Source organism: Saimiri boliviensis, assembly GCF_048565385.1.
Source record: "Saimiri boliviensis isolate mSaiBol1 chromosome 19 unlocalized genomic scaffold, mSaiBol1.pri SUPER_19_unloc_5, whole genome shotgun sequence".
NCBI classification, from domain to species: Eukaryota; Metazoa; Chordata; class Mammalia; order Primates; family Cebidae; genus Saimiri; species Saimiri boliviensis.
The window spans coordinates 280,627-307,610 of NW_027412506.1; the positions used below are offsets into that span (position 1 = coordinate 280,627).

Sequence of the window (26,984 nt, forward strand, 5' to 3'; positions counted from 1 at the left end):
AGGGTTTTACCATATTTACCCATTCCCCTTGGATGTTTTACTGAGTTTGATTCTTCCATTTCAGAATAATTATTATTTTTTTGCCTAATTATTATTTTTTTATTTTTAGTCCATAACAAGGAAATAAAAGAACAATATATACACAGATAAATATATGAACACTCACATGACTGTATATAATGTCTAGCTTTATTTCTAATATACTCCTTTAAACTTCACCAATATACCCATCATAAGCCTTTCTGAATGATATACCACAAAAATCTATATGGATTCTCTAAAGAACCCTCTCAGGCTGCTTCTTTCAAAGCCTCTGCAGCTGCCTGCACTGTGAAGGCTGCAACAGCAGTCTTTCTCTTCACTTCTCCCTTAGTTTTGCAAAGATCCACTTTGGTTTCAATATCAAACAGAGCATCAGAAATTCCTGAAAATGACTCCCTTGAATACTTGCTGTGGCTGCTTGGAGCATGGATGACATGCCTGTTGATAAAACAGTATGGTCTTTATTAGTTGCCTAAATGTTACAGAAGAGAAACACAAGAGCATGCTACCATTTTAACATTGAATATTTCTAATTTAACAATTTGAACAAGTCACTTCTCAACTGAACTTCCACATTCAATCATCTCTAAAGACTAGTCTGGCCAGGGAAGGTAGTACAAGCCTGTAATCCCAGCCGCTTGGGAGCCAGAGGTGGGCTGATCACAAGGTCAGGGGTGCGAGACTAGCCTGGAAAGCAAGATGAAACCCCGACTACTGAAAATACAAAAAGTTAGCCAGGCATGGTGGCGCATGCCTGTAGACCCAGCTACTCAGGAAGAGGGAGAATTGCTTGAACCTGGCAGGCAGAGGTTGCAGTGAGCTGATTATGCCACTGAACTCCAGCCTGACCTATAGAGAGAGACTGTCTCAAAAAAAAAAAAAAAATCATCGTCTATGAAATACGTATTAATTAATTATATTTTCACTTTGAGCAAAAACTTAAAAGTGGTAAGTGGTTCAGTGCTACAACAGTAACAACAATATAGAAAACAGCAATCATTCTTGATAAGAGTATTTAGTTACAATTTTCCAAATTCTTCAAAATAAATTACACACAGTTTGTATTAGTATTTCACAGAGAAGAAAATTGAGGTCTGAGAAATCAAGTGACTGAAATATCTGTCTCAAGGCACATTATAAATAAGTCCTGATTTTTTAATGCATTATAATAAGTTATAGCACAACAGTGATCATTAGAGTCTTGTTTGTGATTAGCCAAAATTTTATTTTTTGTTCTTTTTTAAAAAGTCACACTATCATGTTAGAATATGTGACATAAAACATGAAGAATCATCAGAAACAATTTTGTAATGTTTCACATGACCACGGCAGAAGAATATTTTACAGTAGGAGCTAAGATAGTTCATGCAATAGACCAGGAAGAGAAGAACAAACTCTGACATAAATAAATAAGCTCCAGAGCAGTGGCTCATGCTTTTAATCTCATAAATTTGGGAGGCTGAGGTGGGAGGACTGCTTGAGGTCAGCAGTTGGAGACAATCCTGGGCAACATAGGGACACCCTATCTCGACAAATAAAAGTACAAATATTAGCTGAGCATTGTAGCACGTGACTAGTCCTAGTGATTTTGGAGCCTGAGGTAGGAAGATTGATTGAGCACAAAACTCACATTTTGTAATAGTATATGGTAAATGAAACACAGAATCCCTGTTAGCAGCTCCCATAAACAGATGAGACAATCAAATGAAACATAATTTTAATAAAATGCTATGGGCTTCTGAATCAAAATTACAAGGCATTGCTACAAATACAAAAATTGATGTGGTTACCATATGTAAAGCATGTACACATATAAACACACACACACACACATTCTCTTTCTCTGTATCTTGTGTTAACACGCTGTATCCTTTGTTACAGGGGAAAGAAATAATACAAGAAAAGAAGGATGAAGACACAGTTCTTCCTTTGGTTTCAAAGGTTTGGATGGAAATTCAACATTCAGCTTAATTTACTTAGTGAGAAATTATTATGTGCAATGCACTGCTCAGTTGTTTCAGGAATTGTAAACATCAAATAGAGACACAAACTAGATCTTTACTATTATTTGGAGAAAATGAAACAAATATAGAAATAAGGAAGAAAAAGCTATGTGTCCTAAACAAACCATGTTTCTAATGATGAGGCATTTTGTCAAGGAGGGACATCATCATTTTTCTTTTCAAGTTAGAAAATCAGCTTCATGGAATACACCGTGTTTGAAATCTACTGAAAGTGTTATTCTCATTATTGACTTCTTACCCACAAAAAAAATTGGAAAGAATTATAAACAATAAGGAAACAATTCTCCCAATATTTCCCTAAAGATAACACAATTATTATACTAATTGATTAAATCCCTTTAATTTTTTCTATATTTGTTAAAGTAACCAAATTCTATTTACAATTTTATATGCTTTCTGCTTACTTTATATTTTGTCATAAATATCTTAGTATATTGTATTCCTAATCATCAATTTTTTTATATTTATTTATTGATTTATGTGTTTTGGAGACAGAATCTCACTATATCATTGCAGTGGCATGATCTCGGCTCCCTGCGACCTCCGCCTCCCAGGCACAAGCGATTCTTCCGCCTCAGCCTCCATAGTAGCTGGGACTACAGGTGCCTGCCACTGCACCTGGCTAGAGCTTTCTAGACTTTCTCCCTATACCCCTTGAGCTGGGTTGAGCAGTGCCAGGTAATAAAGGAGGGAATCATATGTCCCACGGCTGCTGAGAGGCCCTTGGAAGGCTTCATCTGCAGCACAAGGAGAAGGAGAAATATTCCTTCTGGAGTGGGGAGGCCAGGAGTAGCCCTAGATTAAATTCTTACATTACCATAAAAGTGAATAGCTGGGGGCTGTGGCTCAGGCTGCAATTCCAGCACTTTTGTAGTCCAAGGCAGGCAGATCACTTGAGGTCAGGAATTCCAGATAAATCTAGCCAACATAATGAAACCCCCTCCTACTAAAAATGCAAAAAAAAAGTTAGCCAGGCCTGGCAGCGGGCACCTGTAATCCCAGCTACTTGGGAGGCCGAGGCAGGAGAATTGCTTGAACTTCAGAGGCGGAGGTTTCAGTGAACTGCGATAGCTTCGCGGCACTCCAGCCTGGGCGACACAGCGAAACGTCGTTAAGAAAAAAAAAAAAAAAAAAAAAAAACCTTTTGTTTTGAAGAAACTTAATCAACTGTGTTAACACCCACCTACGCCCTCTGAAATCCAATTAGAGGAAAGGGGAGTGGTCTTCAGAGATGTATAAAAGGACACCGCAGGAGCCAAGCTCATGCTTCTCCAGCACCCACAGAGTGGCTTTGCAACTGGCCTTGGAGACTTCCAAAAGCTACCGCCACTGCGTCGTGAGACCCTGATCCCTGAGCTGACTTCATCTTTTTGGACAGCAAACTTTAGGTGAGAACGTAGATCTATTTCTGAGGTAAGTGTACACTTTCCAGAGTAGGAGCTGCTATTAGGTTACAAACCAAAACAAACAAAATTTGGGGACTTTATCTGCAAACTTAGATTTTTTTTTTTAGATGAAATGATGTCATTTTCTGAGTTTTAAAAACAGCTCCATTTCTTTTTTTAAATTATTTTAAACATAACCCATAGGTTTACAAGCTCCATTTAACCTATTTACAAATTAAACATTTTTGTCATCTGTCTTGCTGCATGATCCTCAAATTAATGTTATGATTAATTTTTTACTTAATGTATTTTTTAGTTGTTTTATAGATTATAATCATTTTGCAGTAGTTTCCAAATATCTAGTAATTCTTTAATCTCTGAAGACTCTGTAAATGGGTTAGGAGTGTTGTAATCTATGTGTAAAAATGTGTTATATTCTACTCTACTAGGGAAAATGTGCCTATGTTGCAATGTATGCCTGTACATAGGTAGAGTGCTTTGAATGATTTGGGCAAACATTTTTTTCTAAAACACGGTAAAAGTCTCTTCAGAAACCTCAGTTCCTCTGTGGAAGAAAGCCAGAAATGGCTATCCATGTAGGAAAGTCTCACGGGCAACTATGCAGAAATATCAGAAATAGAGGGTTTCTGTATTTATACTGTGTAGAAACCAGGATTTTAGATTTTTCCTTTCTTTGTCTCTTTCTTTGTTTTAGACAGGGACACACAGCCTAGAGTGCAGTGGTGGAAATAATCCTCACTACTGGCTCTACTTAATACCTCAAGCAATTCTTCAGCCTCATCCCCCAAAGTAGATGGGACTACAGGCATGGACCACCATGTTGGGCTTTACATATATAATCTATATAGTGTGTGTGTGTGTGTGTGTGTGTGTGTGTTTAAAGATGGGGTTTCACCATGTTGGTCAGGCTGGTCTTGAACTCCCGACCTCAAGTGATCCACCTGCCTTGGCCTCCAAAGTGCTTGGATTACAGGCATAAACCACCAGGCCCGGCTGTGTGTGTGTGTTTTTAGAGACAGGCTGATCTAGACACTTTGCCATCATGTCGCCCAGTCTAGAACTCCTGAGCTCAAAAAATCTGCCTGACTTGGTCTCCCAAAATGCTAGGATTACAAGTTTGAGCTACCTTGCCTGGCCTACGTTTTCTTCCCCCCACCCTTCCATTTAAAACACCACCTTACTGTCTAGTGCCTTTTATTATTGCATGATACTGAGTATTTTTCTGACTGTGTGAAAGAGTAATGACAATGCTTCCAAAGGGCTTAGAAAACATTTCTATCCTCTGTTAACCCTTCTATATTTTATCAATATATCCCCAAACTAACAGACAGTCCAGGAATAGTAAACATGCCACAAAGTTTTTGTTGATTGAATGAACACAGCAGCCTAAAAAATGATGATTGTTTGTTCTATCTTGGAGAAGTGCCTTTACCTTGGTTTGTTTTGCCTTGGAGTGTAAAGGCTAGCTTTGCCTGATTTTGGACAAAGAATGACCTCTGCTTTATTTTCAAGCAGGGGCCCTCTGGACAACTCTGAGGGATCCTTGTTACAGTTAAATCAAACGATGAGAGTAGAAGAGCTTAGTTAGCATCCCTTCTCCAAACCAGTCCCTGGCAATTTAGAGTGTAACTACCCCATGAGTTGATAGCTTGATTAAATCCTAGAAGCCCAAGCAACTTGGTGGACACTAACACCTCAAAAAACTGACATTCTTCTGTGCAAAAGAGTTGGGTTTGGAAAGCTGGTTGTGCGTTGACTGGAGAACAATCACATTTTTCTGCAGAGGTTGATGGCTCTTAGTGCCTCAGTTTTCTATTTGTCCTATCTCTGTCATTGCAAATGAAAGCCAACTCTTCTCTAGAAAAAAAAACAAGATGTTATTTGATCACAACCTGATTGAGACTTTGCTTGGATCTTTGCCTCTCCAGGGCAGAAGATTAAATTCTTGTGGTTTTCTTCCCCCAGGAAAATGGACTCAGACTTCCCACAGGCCTTCCAGAAGGAACTCACCTGTGTCATCTGCCTGAACTACCTGGTAGACCCTGTCACCATAGGCTGTGGGCACAGCTTCTGTAGACCCTGCCTCTGCCTTTCCTGGGAAGAAGCCCAAAGTCCTGCCAACTGCCCTACGTGCAGGGAGCCATCACATCAAAAGGATTTCAAAACTAACATTTTTCTGAAGAATTTAGTGACGATTGCCAGGAAAGCCAGTGTCTGGCAATTCCTGAGCTCTGAGACACAAGTATGTGGGACCCATAGGGAAACAAAGATGTTCTGTGCCACAGACAAGAGTCTGCTCTGCTCGCTGTGCTCTAACTCTCAGGAGCACGGGGCTCACAAACACTGTCCCATTGAAGGGGCAGCTGAAGAACACCGGGTAAGACACAGTGCTGGGATCACCTGCAGGCTGGAGGGTGGAGGAGTTAAAGAGATGAGAAGGGAGATGAGAACCATTGTGGTGATCACTCCATCCTTTACTGAGTGCCAGGTGCTTTTGGAGGTACCAATGATGAAATTTTGAATTCAATATGCAACTATACCTGCCTTCACAAAGCCTGCACCCAAAAAGAGGGTGATTAAGTGAATGTCACTATTACTTTGACTCTACAGTATAACACTAAAGGCATCGAAAAGCTACCAAAACTACAAGAACAAAGAAAATACATTTTGGAAATGTATTTAATCTTACTGGACAAATGACAAAAGCAGGCGGCCAGCATAGTGGAAGGGTGTTTCACTGATCATTACCTAGGTTACAAGAAATCTTCACTCACCAGTTCCCTAAACTGTTATACATCTGAAACCTCAGATTTGAAAATACTGAGGATGAGCAGTGAAAAAACTTGGTTTATTTTCCTCTCTCTAGTCTGTTCATACATTTTAACCCTTGCCTGCGTATCTCACTCAGAGTATGGAATCTATGGTATTTGATTTTCTGTTGCTCACCCTCATAATTCTTTTGCAGGAGAAGCTCTTAAAGCAAATGAGGATTATATGGGAAAAAATTCAAGAAAATCAGAGAAATCTAAGTGAGGAGGTAGAAACAAGCATCCTCTGGAGTGTAAGTATGAGATCATGTGTCTTCAGGACATGTTTGAGACAGGCATGCCGGGAACATTTATATTAGCAACTTGAGTTGAAATTCTTATATGCCAGATTTTGTCATATGTTTATTTATAGCCTGGAAAACAACCTGACTGTTCAACATAACAATTGTTCAGGTGTTCTGGAAATGTTTTTCAGATAAGTAAATATATATATGTATATTTACATATATAAATATATATATATATGTAAATTCTGAGAGGCCAGTGTGTGCTTAAAATTAATCAGTATTTCAGGCAGAGATTTCTGTATGAGATGAATTATGTAATACTGATTAAATAATATGTAAATGAGAAATAAAGGCATTTAGCAGTAAATATGATGTTGCTCCTAGGGAAAAAAGTGGGTGGAAACAGTAATTTAAGAACTATGCCTGTGCTAGTGAAATCTGATAGCAAAGGACCCAGACCATGATGCCTGTTTGAGTAGGAGAAAATGTAACATGATGAAAAGCTGAGGAGAAGAAACGAAAATGACGAGGGGAGTGAGAGAACAGTTTGTCAATATTGGGAGGAGAAACACAATGGAATGGGGATTCATGTTCTTAGAATGGTGAGGTGAGACTGTAGCTTTAGACAGAAGAAGGGAGGAGACAGAGCAGAGATGGTCAGTTTCAGAGATGGGGGCTACAATGTTTATTGAGATCTTTTTTGTGTGATGGCTTCTGACCCTGATTATAATATACTGACAACATTTACTAAGAATGACTGTTTAGGCTGTGAAGGACAAAGATTTGAGACTACAGACTAATTGAGTAACAAATATATATATTGTTGATGATGATTTAACAATCAATGATAAATTTTACTTGTTTTCTAGTGGTATTTCAGATTTGAGAGGACATATATTTAAACATTTAAATCTAAAGGGCTTTTATGCAGGTGTTCAAGAATTGATGAATTATAAACATTTTGAAGGAAGGTCTTTTTTTAGTTTCTGGGGTACATGTGCAGGTCATGGAAGATTGTTGCATAGGTACATTCATGGCAAGGTGGTTTGTTGCCCCCATCCCCCCATCACCTATAACTGACATTTCTCCCCACGTTATCCCTCCTACCTTCCCTCCCACTATTCCCCTCAGCACCCACAATGGACCTCAGTGTGTGATGCTCCCATCTCTGTGTCCACATGTTCTCATTGTTCAACATCCACCTATGAGTGAGAACATGTGGTGTTTGATTTTCTGTTCTTGTGTCAGTTTTTTGAGAATGATGGTTTCCAGGTTCATCCATGTCCCAACAAAGGACACAAACTCATCATTTCTTATAGCTGCATAGTATTCCATGGTGTATATGTGCTACATTTTCTTTGTCCATTCTATCATCAATGGGCATTTGGGTTGGTTTCAGGTCTTTGCTATTGTACACAGGGCTGCAATGAACACATGTGTGCATGTGTCTTTATAATAGAATGATTTCTAGTCCTTTAGGTATACACCGAGTAATGAGATTGCTGGGTCAAGTGGAATTTCTATTTCTAGATCCTTGAGGAATTGCCACACTGTCTTCCACAATGGTTGAACTAATTTACACTCCCATCAACAGTGTAAAAGCATTCCTATTTCTCCACATCCTCTCCAGCATCTGTTGTCTCCTGATTTTTTAATGATCGCCATTCTAACTGATGTGAGGTGGTATCTCAATGTGGTTTTGGTTTGCATTTCTCTAATGCCCAGTGATGATGAGCATTTTTCATGTTTCTTGGCCTCACATATATCTCCTTTTGAAATGTATCTGTTCATATCCTTTGCCCACTGTTGGATGGGTTTGTTGGTTTTTTTCCTGTAAATCTGTTTTAGTTCTTTGTAGATTCTGGGTATTAGCCCTTTGTCAGATGGGTGGACTGTGGATATCGCTCTGGTTCTGTGTCTCACTCAGTGGGAGCTGCACTCCAGAGAAGCTTCCTTTCAACCATCCTGGTCTCCCCTAAGGAAGATCTTTTTAACTTATCCTAGTGTTTGTAAAGAATGAAAATTAAATGAAGGAAAGGTCAGGATGAATTAGTGGGTTCTGTGAGGTGGAAGTCGACCTGGGTATGTAACCTACAAAATCCATGTCTCTCCAGGCCTATGCACTTCTTCGTGCACAGATGATCAGGGTTGAGTATATGAAGCTGCATCCAGTTATCCATGAGGAAGAAAAACAACATTTAGAGAGACTGTGCAAGGAACACCAAGAGATATTTTCACAACTCCAGAGAAGTTGCATCAACATGCATCAAAAGAAGCAGCACTTGAAAGAAATGTATCGGGAACTAATGGAAATGTGTCATAAACCAGATGTGGAGCTGCTCCAGGTAAGAACTGAGGATGTCCCTTGAGACACTTCATATTAGCTGACATTTACATCTTTGCTTTTCATTGGGTACCAAAGACATACTTCATCTCCTGCATTGATGGTGATAGACATTCCCACCTAGTTATAGAGATAAACTACAACTCCTAACCTAATCATAGAAACAAAGCTTTAGGGAGCTGTGCAGATAGATTTCCACAGAACATTTTCCACCTCAAGCTTTCTTCTCCAGTTCATTTCATTAAAACTCTGGAAGAGAAAACATTCATGTGAAAATAATATTTTTGTCTATGTTGGATGATACATAGAAATTATGAAGAAACTAACATTTCCTTCTTCCTTTTTTCGGGCAGTCCTAGGTTTGAAATGCCCTTGACTTGAGCCACATTACCCCTCAGGAACTAGCCCTGAAAAAGACCACATTGTAGACAGCTGCAGCAATGCACAGTCACTACTCAACCTTTCTCTCTCACTCAGATCCAGGGTCCTGAATTTATCAGAAACAGATTCTGTCAATTGGTCTTACTGGTATTAATGTGAGAAATGAGAATACATTTTAAAAGACCTGCAGTGATAGTATGTAGTACTTCGAAAGTTTTCAAAACCTAAAGACTAGACAGGTAGAATCTAACAACTTGTGTGTTCATTTGCTTCCTTCTTTTGAGACAGAGTGTTGTTCTGTCACCCAGTCTGAGTGCAGTGGCCTAATCTCAACTCACTGCAACTTCTACCTCCTGTGTTCAAGCAATTCTCCTGCCACACCCTCCCCAGTAGCTGGGACTACAGGCATGCACCATGACACCCAGTTAATTTTTTTTTTTTATTTTTATCAGAGATGAGGTTTTGCCATGTTGGCCAGGCTAGTCAGGATCTCCTGTCCTCAGGTGATCCATTCACCTTGGCCTCCCAAAGCGTTGGAAATACAGATATGAGCCACTACACCCAGCCAGAATAACAACTTTCTAAAGAAGTATCTTTTTTCTCTCTCTCTTTACAGGATTTGGGAGACATCATGGCAAGGTATGTTTTTGGTCATCATTGCAGGCCGAAGCACAAGGTGTGCTATGAAAAACATCAAGCTGTTTTCAACAAAGTGAAAACATAATTTGTTAACATAATGTGTCAGTGTGATTGTGTGTGTATGTGTGTGTACTCAGGTGTTCGTGTGTTATGTTGAATATGTTTTCTTATGCCCTGTATCAGATTTTAATCTTTTCTTACTTTCCCAAGTGACTCAGGGGGTAATGTTTTGAAGAGTTCAGTGCAGAAGTTACTAGGATATAGTTGCCTAATTTTAAGATTCAGAATCATAATTAGAAACAAACTATTTGGTGGCAGATAGAGAGAGAGGCAATTATCTTTCAGTGGTAGTAGGTTAGAAATGGAGTGAATCCTTAGAAAGATTCCCTAAGAGAGCCATAAACCCATCCTAGGATTGTGGAGTTACATGACAATATCAGAAGTGCGTTTGAATGAAGGATTTCCTGTTGGAATCTATTTCTTAAACACAGACACCAGAAAGGTTAACCAACTGCACCTGCTTCCTTGCAGGAGCGAGTCCGTGCTGCTGCACATGCCCCAGCCTGTGAATCCAGAGTTAACTGCAGGGCCCATCACTGGACTGGTGCACAGGCTCAACCGCTTCCGAGGTGAGTGTCGCCGTCTTGCTGGGATCAATATGTAATGTCTTCAAGTATGGTTTCTATGGGCAGTTTTCCTAGTGTAATGATATTTCATCTGGAAGAAACTAGTTTGTGAATAAGTCTTTATATTTATAGTTTCACTATCATCAGACAGACTAAAAGCTGGTAAAATGTAATAAGAATCAGCCATATAACATATTACTTAGAAAAACATAAAACATGCAGAATGGCTCCTTAGGACTTAGAAACATTCTCTGACAAAATTTCATGTATACAAGTATTACATGAGGTATACAGAACTGAGTTAATTCAGGACATTTCAACTTCAAATTAAGTGCTGTTAATGATTGTGATTTGGTGACAGTGTTTTTTTTTTTTTTTTTAAGTAAATTTCAGGTGCATTTGTAAGTTTCATAGCATTTGTAATTTTAATCATGTGCATTTTAATCAACCAAAACACCCCCTATGAGTAACTTAAATAGCAATGCAAATCTGAGAATCTGCAAACAATAGGAAAGTGATTTGGTGGTTGATGAGCCCTTAGATAGAACTCCAGGACAGATCATGATCAATCAGGCAGGTAAAAGAAGTCTGTGCTGAAATCCAGCATGAAAGTCAAATAATTCCTGCAAGGAATCTGCACTTTCCAGAAGATGGATTCAGATTTTCTCTTTAAGTATGAATTTGCTTACTTAAGTGGCAGATCATATTTCTGGCAAAGTGATAATTTATTTAGGTGTAAGAATGGCTCCCCACCTCGTCTCCTGTCCCCAGCCTCCTGCTCGTCCCTGACAGGGAAGAGGAAATGCACATATATTTTATTGCCATGGACTTGGATGCAGTGCAAGAGCTTCCAGTTTTTCCGTTGTTATAAGAAGTAGCTGACTAGACTTAGGCATGACAATCCTCCCCTTATATTTTTGAGTTTATAGAAATTGTGGTCCTTGTAGTTTAGCCATGTACTTATGCAGGTATCCTAACACCGTCTGATTCCAACATTTTTCCAGACAAAAGTTGCCTTTTAATCTTGACCTGTGGTTTCTAGTGAGAGTCTCTTTCTTATCTGAACCTAAGAATGTATAAGCTGCTTTTCACTGGAACATTCTCTTTTTTCTACAGTGGAAATTTCCTTCAATTATGAAGTAAGCAATCACAATATCAGCCTGTTTGAGGATGTGAGAAGTTGGATGTTTAGACCTGAACGGGAAGGTGGATCTGTGAATTCTGACAGACCTGACTATTTTGCTGCATGGGGAGCCCAGGGCTTCTCCTCTGGGAAACACTATTGGGAGCTGGATGTGGACGACTCTTGGGACTGGGCTCTGGGTGTCTGTAAGGACTCCCAGATAAGGAATAATGGCACCATGATTACATCTGTGGACATATTTCTTCTTTTATGTGTGAAGGTGAATCATCATTTCCGTCTCTTGACCAGCTCTCCAATGCTTGCTCACTATGTAGAGAAACCTCTGGGCCGGGTTGGTGTGTTTCTGGATTTTGAAAGTGGAAGTCTGAGTTTTTTGAATGTAGCCAAGAATTCCCTCATATGGCGTTACCCGGCTGGCTCCTTAAATTTCCCTGTCAGGCCTTTCTTTTACACTGGCCACAGATGATTAAGATAAAGAAAGCTGACTGTTTGGGAACTGCATGTACAAGGGAGTCCTTCACTGTTCAAGCAAAGGAACCATACTGTTCGGGCTTTTATTCTGTTTTAGTGTCACTTTATTACAGTTAAATAAAAAATATGTAAAATGCAAAATATTTTTGTATGCTTTTCTACAATTAAAATAATCTCTAATGGCCCATTACCTAAAGTGTATATTGTGATTTTCAACTGCTTTGTGAATTTATTGGATGGAATTCTGGAAATACGTGGGTGTGTGATTCCAGCTGAATGATCTCAGGCAGGAACATAATTTGCACATCATGGACAGACAGGATTTTGTACAATGCATTTGCAAGTGTGGGAGCTCCCTCCTATTGATACAATAAAGTCTGCACCTCATCACTTTAGGGGGAACATTTATTTTACACCTAAATTGTCACTGAATCTTTGGGCAAAAATGAGGATTTAACAGGCATGTGTCCTATGGTGACAAAAACACATTCTGAGAAATGCATTATTAAGTGTTTTTTATCACTGTGTGAACATCAGAGTGAACTTACAAAAACCTAGATAGAACAGCCATCTGCAGACATGGGCTAAATGGTGCAGCCTGAGGAGCATTGCTTCTCTGAGAACTTGCCAGCAATGCCTGAGCTAGAACCCAAAAGGTTTAACCCACATTGACTTCTGTAGCTGTTTAAAAAAGCAAACAGCATCACCCAGGGGAAAATAGACAGAGGAGCAGACTGTCTGCTTTAAAATGTGTTTATACTTAAAATTCACACAGATTGTGAATTCTCACTGATAACCTAGACCTGAGACATCATCATCACCTTATGTTACAGTGGGAACACATTAGTGTCAGGAAAAAAGAAAACAAGACAAAACAAGCAAAACCCAGTTCTGATAAAAACCCAGATTCTAGTGAGTCAATTGAGTCTGTCTACCTACCACATGGTCATTTTCATGATCACCAATTAAATAATGGCAACAGATGTTCCACTCCCAGTCTAGCAGATGATCCTGACTGATGTCTGGGGTTCCTCAGTTGGGGCTGTTACCTCGAATATATTCAAAGGGCCTCTTCATGTAGCCACTTGGGCTTGCTCACAGCATGGTAGTTACCGTTCCACAGTGAAGATTCCCACAGAGTCAGGAGAAGTGTTATTATGCTAGAGTAAAACATCAGCTATAGTCACAACACTACACAAAGTAAAGGGACTAGAACATTCAACAGTAGCAGTCTTGAAGTTACATCATAGGAAGAGAATGTGGGATGGAATGTATCTTTAAGAAGTGGACATTGAGGATCTACATCCAGAGACTGTGGTCCTATAAAACATGAGCTCTAAGAAGCCCCTTAGATCTGCCCCAGATTCGTGTAAAAGGGCAATTGACAACTGAGACCAAAAAAGAATTAAATATTCTTTTGGAATTTTTTTTCAAGATTTAGTATCAACTGGACAATCATTATGAAAACAACATGGCAAAACCATTGAGGAAGATGCACAAGATACTGAAGTAGAGGGAGTGAAGGATGATCCATCTCCTTCAAGATGACCAGAGACAGACCCACTAACTCTAGGACAGTGAGATGAAAAAGGTCAGTGCACCCTTGGCAGGAACCCCTCTGATGTCTCTAAGTGGCTGGAAACTATTAATGTAGGCCTTCTGAGTGCCTTGTACTTTTCAAGATTTCTTGATGGTAAGAGCCACTAACCAGATTTCATAATACATAGAATACCTTCAGCACAGAGGGTGAGAAAGTCTTTCCTTCAAAAGCCAGAAGTTCAGAAACTTGTAGCCACGGCATCCAATGGACCTTACTGTAAGTGTGGACTAAAGAGAGAGAAGCATTGGCTTTAACCTCAGATAAACGCTGTTCCATTCTCACTGCCCTGTGACTCCCATACTCACAAGGGAAGGTGAGGTTAGGTGCTGTGGCTATTCCTTCTTCTGGACTGTAGAAATGTTTGATGCTGACTCAGAGATATGTTCTCTGTTTATTAAAATCTAATGCCTATTAACATTCTGCTGTGAAGGAGATAGGCTGTGTCCTGTCACAGGCCTCTCACCCTGTGCCCATATGTTCCACTCCTCTGGCCCTTCGTGATCCATGATGCCTGCCAGAATCACTGAGATTCTTCTCCACCTCCATCAGTCCTCTGGCCCAGGTCTCAGAACACAGGTCCCTGTCTATCCATTTCTCATTATCTGCCCTTGTCCTTCAAATTCTCAACATAAGAAAAGTTGGTCATCAAAATATCCTGGAATGGGAAACAAGGGTTTCCTCTTTGGCCTGAGACCCAGCAATGCAGATGCAGGATTCAAAGGTAGGAGGAGGAAGCAAAAGTGGATGCCCTTGAAACTACTCAGTCACATCCTTGTGACATCTGAAAAGGTAAAAGGTATTTGGGGTTAAACAATTGGAACGGAGAAAGAGGACAGTCACGTTCAGGTGTATATGGAGAAAGAGAGATTCTGTCAGTGCCTTACACAAAGTACAACTCTCTTACTTTAATGGGATGTACCCATGCATGTGTCAGAAAAGTAATCCTAGGTGAGAAAAAGCAAAGTCATAGTGAAGAAGGGATCCAGATAAAGAAGGGAACAGGCAACATTTCCTGCATATTTCAAAATGATCATTTCCCGGAATTAGCATGAAGTGTCTGTTGTATATCAGTATCCAAAGTGAAAAAGACAGCTGAGAGTAATATGGTGTCATGGTTTAGAGCCATGGTTTAATGTCTTGAAGTTAAACTGCCTCACTTTGATTCCCACACCCACTGCTTATAAGCCTCATTCCCAGAACAAAGTGCCTTTCTCAAAGCAATGTGTGTGGATGTGGACTCCATGGGTGTGTTATGCATATATTTACATAATATAGTGTTGATATATACACAGTAATTGTGTGTATACACACACACACACACACACACACACACACACACACAATCCTGTACCTATATAAAATAATTGGATCACTACCTTGCAAAATGTTTAAAATTTACTTAAACAAACAGCTATAAGACAGAGAAACTGTAAAGGTAGTTCAGCCAAAAAAAAAAAGCAAATAAATGGGAATAAAAGAAATAACAGAAACTTATGAGGAGGCAAGGAAAAAAAGAGCAAATCATTGAGAGAGAACCCAAATTTAAGATAGCAGTAAGTGAAAGTGCCAGAAAAAGCATTTTAAAACCCAAAGAACTATAAATCGTTCTACTATAAAGACACATGCACATGTGTATTCATTGCTGCCCTGTGTACAATAGCAAAGACCTGGAACCAACCCAAATGCTCATCAATGAAAGACTGGACAAAGAAAATGTGGCACATATGCACCATGGAATACCACACTGCCATGAAAAACAATGAGTTCATGTCCTTTGTAGGGACTTGGATGAATCTAGAAACCATCATTCTTAGCAAATTGACACAAGAACAGAAAACGAAACACCACATGTTCTCACTCACAGGCGGGTGTTGAACAATGCAAACATGTAACTCAGGGAGAGGAGCATCACACACTGGGGGCAGTTGGGGGAGGCTAGGGGAGGGACAGCAGGGGGTAGGGAGTGTGGGGAGGGATAACATGGGGAGAAATGCCACATATAGTATGCACCTATGCAACAACCCTGCATGATCGGCACATGGACCCTAGAACCTAAAGTACAATTCAAAAAAATTAAAAAATTTAACAAAGTTCTTTAAAACTTCTAACATTTGCATTAGAAGATTGATTAGAGAAAGGACACATTTGCATATCACTGGGACGGAGGTTTCATTGGTTCTCACACTCAGGGTTCTAAGATGCCATGATCGTGACATGCAGCAGTCACAGATCTCAAGGATCACTGGAGCTCTCCAACCTGCCTCAAAAGAAAGCAGAAAATGCTGAAGGTCTCGGCTAAGGGATTCACAATCTAGGACTTGGGCTTTAGCCTGTGAATCACCTTCCAGTATGTTGTCCTCAATTTGTAGAGTTGTGACACAATGCTACTTTTCAGCTCCCAGAACATCTCAAATGACACCACAGGCTGCTCCCCTAGGCTCCTAAGCCTTGCTGTGTCTCCTAGTCTTAGTTTGGAGAGCCATGGTGGTTCTCAGTCACCCTCAGAGTATGTGAGGCAGACACCCCAGCCAGTTTATAGTGGAGCCAAAGAAAAATGGGAGACTTAATGAGGCTGTGTGAGGACACTGGGAATATGAAGTATAAAGGACTGAACCCATATGTTCTGGCTTCAACATTTTTCCCAATCACCCAGGTGTGCACCCACTCAGGACTCAATTTTCCTTTTGTTCAGTGATGCCTGTCAAATAAGCTTTAAATAAGCTTCCATAGATTAGGGAGATCTGGCTCTTAGCTTAACAGGTTCAATGAAAGACTTCACATGACTGATTATCTGTGAGAAATGAACCCTGATTTCCTGGGGTTGAGAATATTATGGATTTTATAATGCCTTCACATTTCAGTCCACATTTATTTTATGAATATGCTCCAAAATTTTATTCGTTTTTTTGAAGACGTGTTCATATTTCAGTCCACCTTTATTCTGCAAACTATGCTGAAAATTATTTTACTACTTTCTAACTCTCTCTCTCTCTCTCTCTCTTTTGAGACATGGGTATCTCATTTTACAATAAAAATCTGCATTCTCTATCTACTAGATTATTCTTTCAAATGTAAATAGATTTTGTACTATCCATTCCATAAGTAATTTATACTGCCTTTTACTTTGTAATTTACTATATACATTGGTTTATTACACTTTGTGTTTCTATAACAGAATTCCTGAGGTTAGGTATTTTGTAATAGAAAGAAGTCAATGCCCACAATCCTGGCTACTGAAAGTCTAAGATTGGGCAGATGGACCTGGTGAGGGACTCTGATAGAGTTCATTTATTCCAGGAAGTGGAGAAGAAGCAGGCAGGTTCAAAGACATTACGTGGTGAGAGAGAAAGCAACAGAGAGAAACCAGGAAGACAGATTTTTTTTAAAACAACTTGCTCTCTCAGAAACATAATCATTCCTGCTGAAGCTAAACTTCACAACCCCATCTCAGCCCAAAAACATGAAGGCATTCCCATGACCCAAACACCTTGGAGTAGGCCCTACCTCTCCACACTGACAAACTGGAGATCAGTTTCAACATGGGATTTCACAGAAAGGAGCCAAACCATCGAACATATGATAGTTTAAGTGATGGTAGCCTCCTCATTTTAAGTTTCATTTTCTCCTTCCCTATCACTTTATCTTTTTTTAATAAACTGAAGATCCAGGAAAAGTTTCAAAATCAGCACTATGAAATAAAATTTTGTTGTAATTATTTAAAACCTAAACATAATGATATTTTCTTAGACTGTGAATCTGGCATTCAATCTATTTCTTGATTTTGTTGGCATTTGTCACTTAGAATTTTCATTCATTATGTTCTTGGAAACTTCAATGCAATATTTCTTTATATTAGATCTTTTATTTGTTCATATATTTGTTAGCTGCACATGTAGTATTTATTATGTTCTAAGAATTGCATTAGAAAGTGAGAATATAGTGGCAAATAAGACCAATTCTGGCCTTACCATTTTAGAATGTACAGTTTCATAGTAATATCTACAAATTGAATGAGAATTTGTTGGATATTATGAGGAGCTAGCATAATATTCTTAGAGTGTGTAATAATAACTGTCTGGTCTACAGATGGTGGGAGGAATTTCCTAAAATGCTTTTGTTTGAGGTTTTCTGAAAAGTAATGAATGATTAGGATTTAGAGACATAATCAGCCAGATACTTGGATCTACCTATCTAGATCAGACTTCAAGAGAAAACTAAGAGCTCTAATGAGTTCAGTAACTAAGATATTCAGCACTGTATTCTTCTACCCCAACTTAGTTTAAATAGGTGAGTAAAACACATTGTTTACAATATGAATGCCTTGGATAAATTATGTGAAATGCCAGAAACAAGACACAAAGAACCACATATTGTATCATTTGATTTGCACAAAATGTCTACAATGCACAAATCCATAAAGATCTTAGGTATATATACTTATTTGTAGCTCTAACTCTCACTATGCATATAAAAATAGAGACAATTATAAACAAGAGACAAGAATAACACAGAAGAGAGAATTCTCAGATTTTTCTCAAGAACAAAAACAAAGGTTCTCTAATAACAATTATATATATGGACTGCAATTCTTTCTTTTTCAGATATGGTTGAGCTTCCTTGAAGAGACTACCTAGTTAAGTGTGTTGATTAATGCCCTGCAATGGAGATTGTATTGCTTAGGTAGAGTATCTTTAAGGTCCCATGTAATTGTTTTAAAAGGTATAAACCTTAAAAACTATTTTGAGTTTGTTTCATTTTGTCTTTTAGCCACTCAATAATAAATTTTCTGTGTATTCTTTTTCCAGTGTCGTAGAGACTAGAAGCCCAGAACATCTATTTCTTCATAATTCCTGCCAGCAGAATTTTAGATTGTATTCCACAAATACAAGGCATTAACAAAAGCATTGGAGGGGATAACAGAAGCAAGTATCACTCCTGTTCACGTGGGTGCAGCAAAGAATCACATGGGACAGGACATGCATATGACAGACATAAGGTTTTGCTAGTGACTGTGGACATTGTCTATCAAAATACTCCCACTAGTGCTGCAGAAGTCTGAGAAAATCAACGACTACTTCCCATGTTAACTAAACAATTTTGATCTTCTAGAAGTCACTGGCAGATTTCCTTGGCTTTTTCTTCCTCAGATTTTCTATAAAACAGCTGTTTTATAAGAGCTGTTTCTAAATTCCTTTATTAAATATCTTTCTGTTTGCTATAGCTACAGTGCTTTCTGTCTTCATGGTCACAGCAAGACTTGTTGAGAAAAAATGTGCAAATGACATACCAATAATACAACATGTTTATAAACAGCAACTTTTAATATAATATGCTATATTTTAATTTCTTATTGGTATCACCATTGATGCCATGCTCTACTTCACATGTCAAAAATATTTTAAATTGGCTATAAATATATATGCTTATATTTAATCTGTGAGAAAAAAATGAAATCATTAGCTTAAGAGCATGAATTATTGTCACTTCTAGGAATCACTTAAGGAATAACCGTAATAGATTGTTGTAATAATTATGTTTTTTTAATTCACAGGTAGCCTTACTGAAGCATATTCTGACTTTTATTTTCAATGGGCTAAACAAACAAAATTTTATGTCTTGATTTTCTCACTTTCAGTTTGTAATACATATTTAATTTCCATAGTCACTGGGTAACTATAACATGGAAAACACAATATTTCTAAAATTAGCTATTTGTGTTTAATATCATTCATTAAATAAAATGTAGTTTTTAAAAGAATTGCCTCTGATGGCAGTGGTGGTCTATCTGGAGCAGCCTCTGTGGGGGTGCCAGCTGCAGTGGGGGAGGCACAGCCAGGGCTGCACACTCCATGGAGCCAGCGGGAGCCAGGAACAGGTGGGAAGCCTGCCCCCTGCTGAGTTGGTGAGGCAGAAGAGCTAGGCTCAGGGACACAGCTGCAGCTATCCAGCTGCAGCTCCAGACTCAGGATCCCTGCACTCTTGGGGACCAGGAAGCGCCAAGTGGCTCAGATGTCTCTGTTCTTACTCCCTGGACTCTGCCTTTCCCTTGGCACCTGCAATAATTTTGGAGGAAAGCTGTGGTCAAGCCCGAGTGCTGTTGCAACCCAGCCAGTTGTGCACATACTAAAGACAGCACTGACAATATCCCCCACCACTGCCTTGGTGTCTTCCAGATTTGGGGTGCCAAGGAGCACAGGAGGGAGACTGGAAGGGGCTAATGGCAGCTTGGCACAGGGTTGCAAGTTCTCCTCTGTGAAAACAGAGTGGTTGAGTTGTACTGAATGCAGATGGTGGCAGGCAGACAGGTTCTTGGGCACAAAGGGTGGGTCCCTGTTGAAACTCAACCTTCAAGCCAGGGATGGGTTACCAGTTCCAGGTGGAGTCTGTGGTTTGGAGTGAGAACTTATGGTGCTTTTTTTGGCTCATCCACGGCCACCTATTGATCAATCAGCACTCAATTCCTCCCTTCTGAGCATATAAAAACCCCAGACTCAGCCAGACTCACACAGACATCGGCACTACCAGCTGCAAGAAAGAGCTACTCACTTTGGATCTCTGGTGAGCTGTTTTGTTGCTCAGTGAAGCTTCTCTCTGTCATGCTCACCTTCCAGTTTTCCACTCATTCTACTTGGACGTTGAACAAAAACTCAGGACCTGCCAAATGATGGGACTGAAAGAGCTATAACACAAACGGGGATGAAACATGGCCCCTACTCATCACTAAAAGGAGAGAAGAGAGAAGAGCAGTGGCCCTTTTGGAAGCCTAGATCTAGGTGCTCCCCAAGCCAGGGCTGACACTCTTTGAGGCTCTGCAGTGTCTGGTGTCTCCAAGCTGCCTGGCACCCACAGTGGAAGCTAATTTTAATACACCTGGTCCAGCCACAGCCTCACTGGGTGCCAGCACCTGTGCCAGGGCCTAGAGCTGCCCACTCTGCCACAGCTGGCACACCTGGCTGTGAGCAGTGGCCAGAACCCACACTGGCTTACACACACCTCACTGCTCTATGCCTTGCTCACTCTTGGCAGGCACAGAATCTGAGCTGCTAGCATGAGCCAAGCACAGCCTGCTGGGCCTAGTGGATGGAACCAGCCCCGTGACCTGAAAAGAGCTCAAGCAAAGATGCTACCAGCCACAGATGGAAAAGTGGCTGGTTCTGAGCTGGAAAAGTGACACCCTAAGGATCCTGTGACCCTTCCATCATATTTTCTACTTTGAACTCGAGAAAAAATATGTAAAATTAAAAGTCCAGTATTAAAGGTAACTGATTCCATATTTCTGTTAATATCTACAACTGTTATTTAAAATCTGTTCTAAATTTTTAAATTATACCTTGACATTGTTCAATTTTATGTTTATAATTAGGATATGCTTTAAATTATTTACTTTGGCTTTCAAGGAAATTTAAATATTACACAGAAATGTGACACTAATAAAAAACAAATATGCTTTCAGAGTAGTTTGATTATTTAGGACACAGGACTATTTAATTATTCTAGTCTCCTAGATAGCAGCTCAATATATTTTTCATACTTTACTGCACCATTCTGTGATACATAAAATGTAAAACTAAAGATATATATTAAATTGTACTTGAGACTATTTTATTTCATTTGATGCATTAATAAAAATTCAGGTTAGCGTATACATGACTATTTTAAGCAACATGAATATGTTTCCATTGTTAATGTTTTTGCAATATAATACATAAGGTGTATCGTTCTCTATGTGAACAGATATAAGTTCAATGTGAGCATTAAATGTCAAATTGTATTTTATTTAACTCATATAATTAAATTTCATGGTAAGGTGTTGAGGTATTATCTGATGATATTAAAATAAATATTAAAATGTTAATGAAACAATTTTCTTTGAAAAGTGTTTAAATAATTTTTAAAAATAGCATGCTCTTCTTGTCTGTAAATGCTATGGAATTTAAAGTTATCTTTTTATGTCTAAATGTTCAAAGACCCTCAAATTAACAATCAATTTAAAATTTGTAGTTTTCTTGAAGGTTTTAGTAGCAGGCAACTTTTATAAAATGCAGAATGTAAATTGAAGATTTATGTGTCTGTAAAACTCATTATGGAAATAGGTTCATAGTGTTCCATCAGAAAACAGCACCTGCTTTTGTTTAAGTTCTATTTTGTGAGAAAACAAATTTAATCTATTGCAGAACTAATCCAGTTACATGCATTTTGTGAAATATAATACATAAAAACAAATTATGGAAAATTTTGACTCAGATATTCCTGTTTCTGTAAAGCTTTGCCTTTCATTCTCAACCAAATATGTTGCTGATATCATGCTTATCAAAAAACATAATGTTTCATGAAGTTTGTATCTTAAAAAGAAACTTTACAATTGTTATTTTTTTTACTTTTATTTTGAAAAACATTTTATAAACTTAAGGAGATGATAATCTGAATGTAATTTACAGGATAATGCACCACATTAAAAGTAGAGGGAAGAAAGTGAAAAATACATTCAATAAACCAACTTGCAATTCTGGATTGTTCCTAAATATAGTAAGCTTTTGTAGCCAAATAAAAATTGATGTACATAACTTGTTTTTAAATCAAACCCTACTCTATATAGACATCTGAGGTTTTAGAGACTAGAGAAAACCATATATAACAGACAGAATTTTAAAGAATAAATGAGACATTCTCTTTGCGTGGCCTGAGCTATATTTAGTGTTTAAAATACGCATATGTAATATTTTCTATTAAATTATTAATTTGCACATAGACATATACATTATACAAAAATAGGTTCAAGTTTGATTTGATAATCAAATGTTTTTCTCAATTTAAATGAAGGACTTTTTAGGGCTAGAATAATATTTTAGATTAAATCATTGATATCTTTCTAATGACAACATGTCATAGTGGTTCATTTTTAGCGTTTTGCAAACATGTTCTTTTAAAATTTTCCAAATGCACATATGAAGTAGAGATTACAATGAACCTCCATGCAACAATTTCCCAACTATCAGCGCTTTCTTCTGTAGTAACAGATGATCTACTAATCTCATCTTAACATCTATATTAGCTTTGACATTCATTCTGAAACCACAATGTGGGATAAAGTTTCCATCTCAGTTTTGAAGCAGATGTTGGAGAAAAGCATGGCCAAACCACAATGAAACTCTTCAAGTTTCTCTGCAAAATGGTACAAATCAATTTTTCTTACTTTTTTTGGCCAAAGCCGGTTGCCAAAGGTGGCCAGGTTCAGCTCAGTTGGTGTGGAAGTCTTCTCCCTCAGTGAAGCACTGCAAGTCCTGTGGCAATGGTTGGGATGTATTAATTATTTTCCAGGGAGCATAGTGAATAAATTATAAATTTGTCAGTCGACTTGAACAAGAGCAACATTATTTTTTGGAGTCTTCCTATCCAAGGATATAGCATTTATTTTCAATTTGTTCAAATCCACTTTGTGTGTCTTGGGAAGTTTTCTTACTTATGTAGCAAAACAACAACAACAATAACAACAACAAAAATGCTTTTGTTACATATACTGTTTAGATAACTTCTCATTATTATAATTATTATTATTATTATTATTTTGTTTTTTTGAGACAGAGTTTCACTCTTGTTACCCAGGCTAGAGTGCAATGGCATGACCTCGACTCACTGAAACCTCTGCCTCCTGGGTTTAAGTAATTCTCCTGCCTCAGCCTCCCGAGTAGCTGGGACTACAGGCTGTGCCACCATGCCCAGCTAATTTTTGTATTTTTAGTAGAGATGGGTTTTTACCATGTTGACCAGGATGATCTTGATCTCTTGACCTCGTGATCCACCCGCCTCAGCCTCCCAAAGTGCTGGGATTATAGGCATGAGCCACTGCACCTGGCCTCCTTTTTATTATGTCAGATAGAACTTATGATTGTCTTTTGAATTTAAACCATTTTTATTTTATTGTTTTTATTAACTTTTTAATTGCAGCAGATTTTTTTATAAACAACAAGCAGTATGAGAGGCAATATAAAATGTGCAAATAAGTAAATATGTGTTCATGTTCTTAAGCAGCTCATAATTACAAAAGACATAAGATATTATCTAGTTAGTGACACTTTTAATACTACTTAAAATAGTAGGTAACAAATATATAAAATGGTTTGACTATGAATGTGATTGATTTAGACATATGTTCCTCTGTGGAGCAATGTATTTAATTGAGCTAAGTAGATTAACAGTGTGTGGCTCTTTATTATTCCCCAAATACCTCTCATGAACTACAAAATAGTATTCAATAATATAAATACATATGTGAGAAAACATTTTTCTGACCAGTGGCATACTTACAGAGTTTTAAATAAATATGGGATATATTCAGGATGCTGTGGAACAATAAAAATTTGATTAAATTATTTTGTCATCGAGGCTAAAGTTTAGTGCTAAATATTTTATTTTAAATTATCTGAAGATAAGAATTTAATAATATTGGACACTGTTAGAGTAGATCTCAATCATTGGCACTAAAATACTTACCGCTGTCTGCTGAACTCTGAAATCTTACCAGTATTACTTTTCTTGTAAGGTACAGCTTAGGGAAGATTGGCCCCATTGCCATGCAAAGAGAGGTAAAGTGAGATTCTACTCAAAGCAACCTTGAATTTGAAACTGGGTCTTCCACTGTTTCAAAGCTGAACTGTAGGTCCAAATGTGTACATATTTGGACATCATTATCTTCATCAGAATCCTCAGGCATGTGTCCTCAAGGGCTTGTGTGTCGGCAGTACTCAGCATAAAGTTATTTCTCATTATGGCAAATTATAATTAATTTGCCAGTATATAATTCATTATCAAGATAAAGTTATTTATCATTATGGCAAGGACAAATTTAGAAGACTTACTAAATTTACTTCTTTGTTTCCCCAGCTGGAAACAGTCAATAGCTACTGATATCACCAGTGTGATACCTTGGCTGAATACCTTGGCTGTGTTAACTGCTTTGACTCAACATGCAGCAGAGGTATTGGTGTACTGCACCTCGAGATGCTGAAATATGGCTGAAGTTCAGGGTCACTGGCCCAGGCCATCCACTGAGGTCATCCCATGCGGCATCAGCCACTGGTTCCGATGAACCCACCATCACTACACTTCTCATCAATCACCAGTCACTAGACTGAGAATTGTGTGAAAGCTGGGATCCTATTTTACTCACCTCTGTGATCATGGTTCTTAGCTAAGGGCCCAGCACAGAGAGGCCTCTCAGCAGTGTTCATCCATGACTGAATAAAATTGATCAGAAACCTCCGACTCTTTCACCTACATTTCTGTTCCCTATGTCTTGTAAGGATGCTCTTTCTCTCAGAATGCTGCAAATCCCCTTCCCTAAAGAGGCGCCTGCCCTACACCATCGTGGCCCCAGGATCCTCTCCTGTGGGAGCTTGAAGGAAGACAAGCCTGTTCTGAATTTTTTTTTTTTGTTTTTGTAGGTGGAGTGTCGCTCTAGTTACCCAGGCTGGAGTGCAATGGCATGATCTCAGCTCACTGCAACCTCTGCCTCCTGGGTTCAAGCAATTCTCCTGCCTCAGCCTCCCGAGTAGCTGGGACTACAGGCGCACACCACAATACCCAGCTAATTTTTTTGTATTTTCAGTAGAAATGGTCTACCATTTCATGTTGACCAGGATAGTCTCAATCTCTTGATCTTGTGATCCACCCACCTCGGCCTCACAAAGTGCTCAGATTATAGGCGTGAGCCACTGCACCCAGCCAATCTGAAAATGTTCTCTTACACCTCCCCCTGTCATTAGGAGCAATGTCCTCTGACATACCCTCCCATCTTCCAGGCTGCCACAACACCTCAGTTGGGTAGAACTACCGTATCTTGTTGAAATGATCTGTGTGTGTTCTTCCACTCACTGGCTTGTGTTTTTTTAGAGACATTAAATACCTGAATCACAAGTGCTTAGCCAATATAAAGAAAAGTAAATAATAAATATTTATGGGAAACTTCCCTCAACTGAAGATGCAGAAGAATAGTATAAGTATCACTGTTTCATATACAAGCAAGGGACACTTACTCTGGCACCTGACCCAGGACAGAGCTGTTTGATTAAGAATGAACATCTCCAACCTTTCTAAAAGCACGGTTATTCCCTCTAACCCACACTGACCTGAAGAGCATCCACTGCTACGGCAGCCCCGAGGTCGAGGCTCCTGGGTCTGGGGTGGGGGCTCACGGTCACATCCTCCCGCTCCTGGAGTTGAAGCTGCCCCTCACTATAAACCAGCTCTGATCTACCCTATGCCTCTCTGGCCAGAGGCAGGAGATTCCCGTGGAGTAAGTTTCCCAGTCCCCACTGCTCAGCTCATGCTGCTCCTTGAGAATTTAAATGATCACAGGCAGTGCCCATTTCCCTTCAGGCTTCTGTCCCAGTTTTCCCTTATTCTCCCATTCTTTGGTTTTCATCTACCAATGGCTTGTCCTTTGGGGATTATTCTCATCCCCTAAAGCTGCTGAGTTTCTTTATTCCACCTGTTCCCTGATCTCTGGGATTCCAGTGTGTAGACTCAGCTCAGCCTTCTGCAGGAGACACACAGAGTCAGGTCTCAGCTGAAGGTCCCAGGCAGTATTGAAAACCATCTCAATTCCTCAGAGATGCAGAGAAAACAGAGCAGGAAGTGACCTCGGAGAGGTACAAAAAGCCCCTACCTTGCCGATGAGGAACCTGAAGCCCAGAAAGACTGAGACTCTCCCAGGCTCCCTTCCTCACCACTTGGTGGCAGCAGATCCCACACAAGCCTTGGCCTAAGCCTCCCTGTGCAGAGCAGGTAACTCACCCTCCAGAAGCTCACTGCTGCTTTTCAGAAACTTTAGATGAAAAACAGCAATGTCCACTGTGATAACAAAAAGAGTAAAAGCCCCTTTCTTTGGACAAACCCTTTATCACAGTTCTATAGTCCTGGTGTTTACACTCGGTCAGCTGTCATTCACTAGCTGCTAGATTGGGGCAGGGAGCACGTAGGTTTGAATAGCGTTTCACACAACCCTGCTTTCCCGGCCTGGGCTCTCAGCTCCTCCATTCTTCTTCAAAAACTTTCTTCTGCTCTAACTGCTGGAGAGTCCAGGCCCTCATGTGAGTCATTTCTCCATGAAGATCCCTGTTATTTTCTTCCTCTCCTGGAGATAGAGAGGGCAGAGATTGGTTCTGGGTCTCCACAGTCTTAGGTTTTCTCCTAAGCCAGCCAGGGCAGCTGAAAGGAATCATGACTGCGAGAGGTCAGGACAGTGAAGAGGAGC

At 39.2% G+C, this 26,984-nt stretch overlaps 1 protein-coding gene across 1 annotated transcript; it reads left to right on the plus strand.

Moving 5' to 3' along the window:
- The first annotated feature begins 3,461 nt into the window (after positions 1-3,461).
- On the plus strand, positions 3,462-12,311 carry LOC141583386 (tripartite motif-containing protein 43-like). The gene is made up of 7 exons (XM_074392566.1): positions 3,462-3,479; positions 5,438-5,849; positions 6,438-6,533; positions 8,642-8,872; positions 9,869-9,891; positions 10,423-10,520; positions 11,634-12,311. Exons 2-7 carry the CDS (start codon positions 5,442-5,444, stop codon positions 12,125-12,127), a joined length of 1,350 nt encoding a protein of 449 aa, XP_074248667.1. The 5' UTR covers positions 3,462-3,479; positions 5,438-5,441; the 3' UTR covers positions 12,128-12,311.
- The last annotated feature ends 14,673 nt before the right edge of the window (positions 12,312-26,984 follow it).

Excerpts from the sequence above, each read along its gene's own strand:
- LOC141583386 (XM_074392566.1), top strand. The coding sequence starts at position 5,442 with ATGGACTCAGACTTCCCACAGGCCTTCCAGAAGGAACTCACCTGTGTC. Across the intron at positions 5,850-6,437 it reads GGGCAGCTGAAGAACACCGG|GAGAAGCTCTTAAAGCAAAT; the intron begins GTAAGACACAGT and ends ATTCTTTTGCAG. Across the intron at positions 10,521-11,633 it reads CAGGCTCAACCGCTTCCGAG|TGGAAATTTCCTTCAATTAT; the intron begins GTGAGTGTCGCC and ends TTTTTTCTACAG.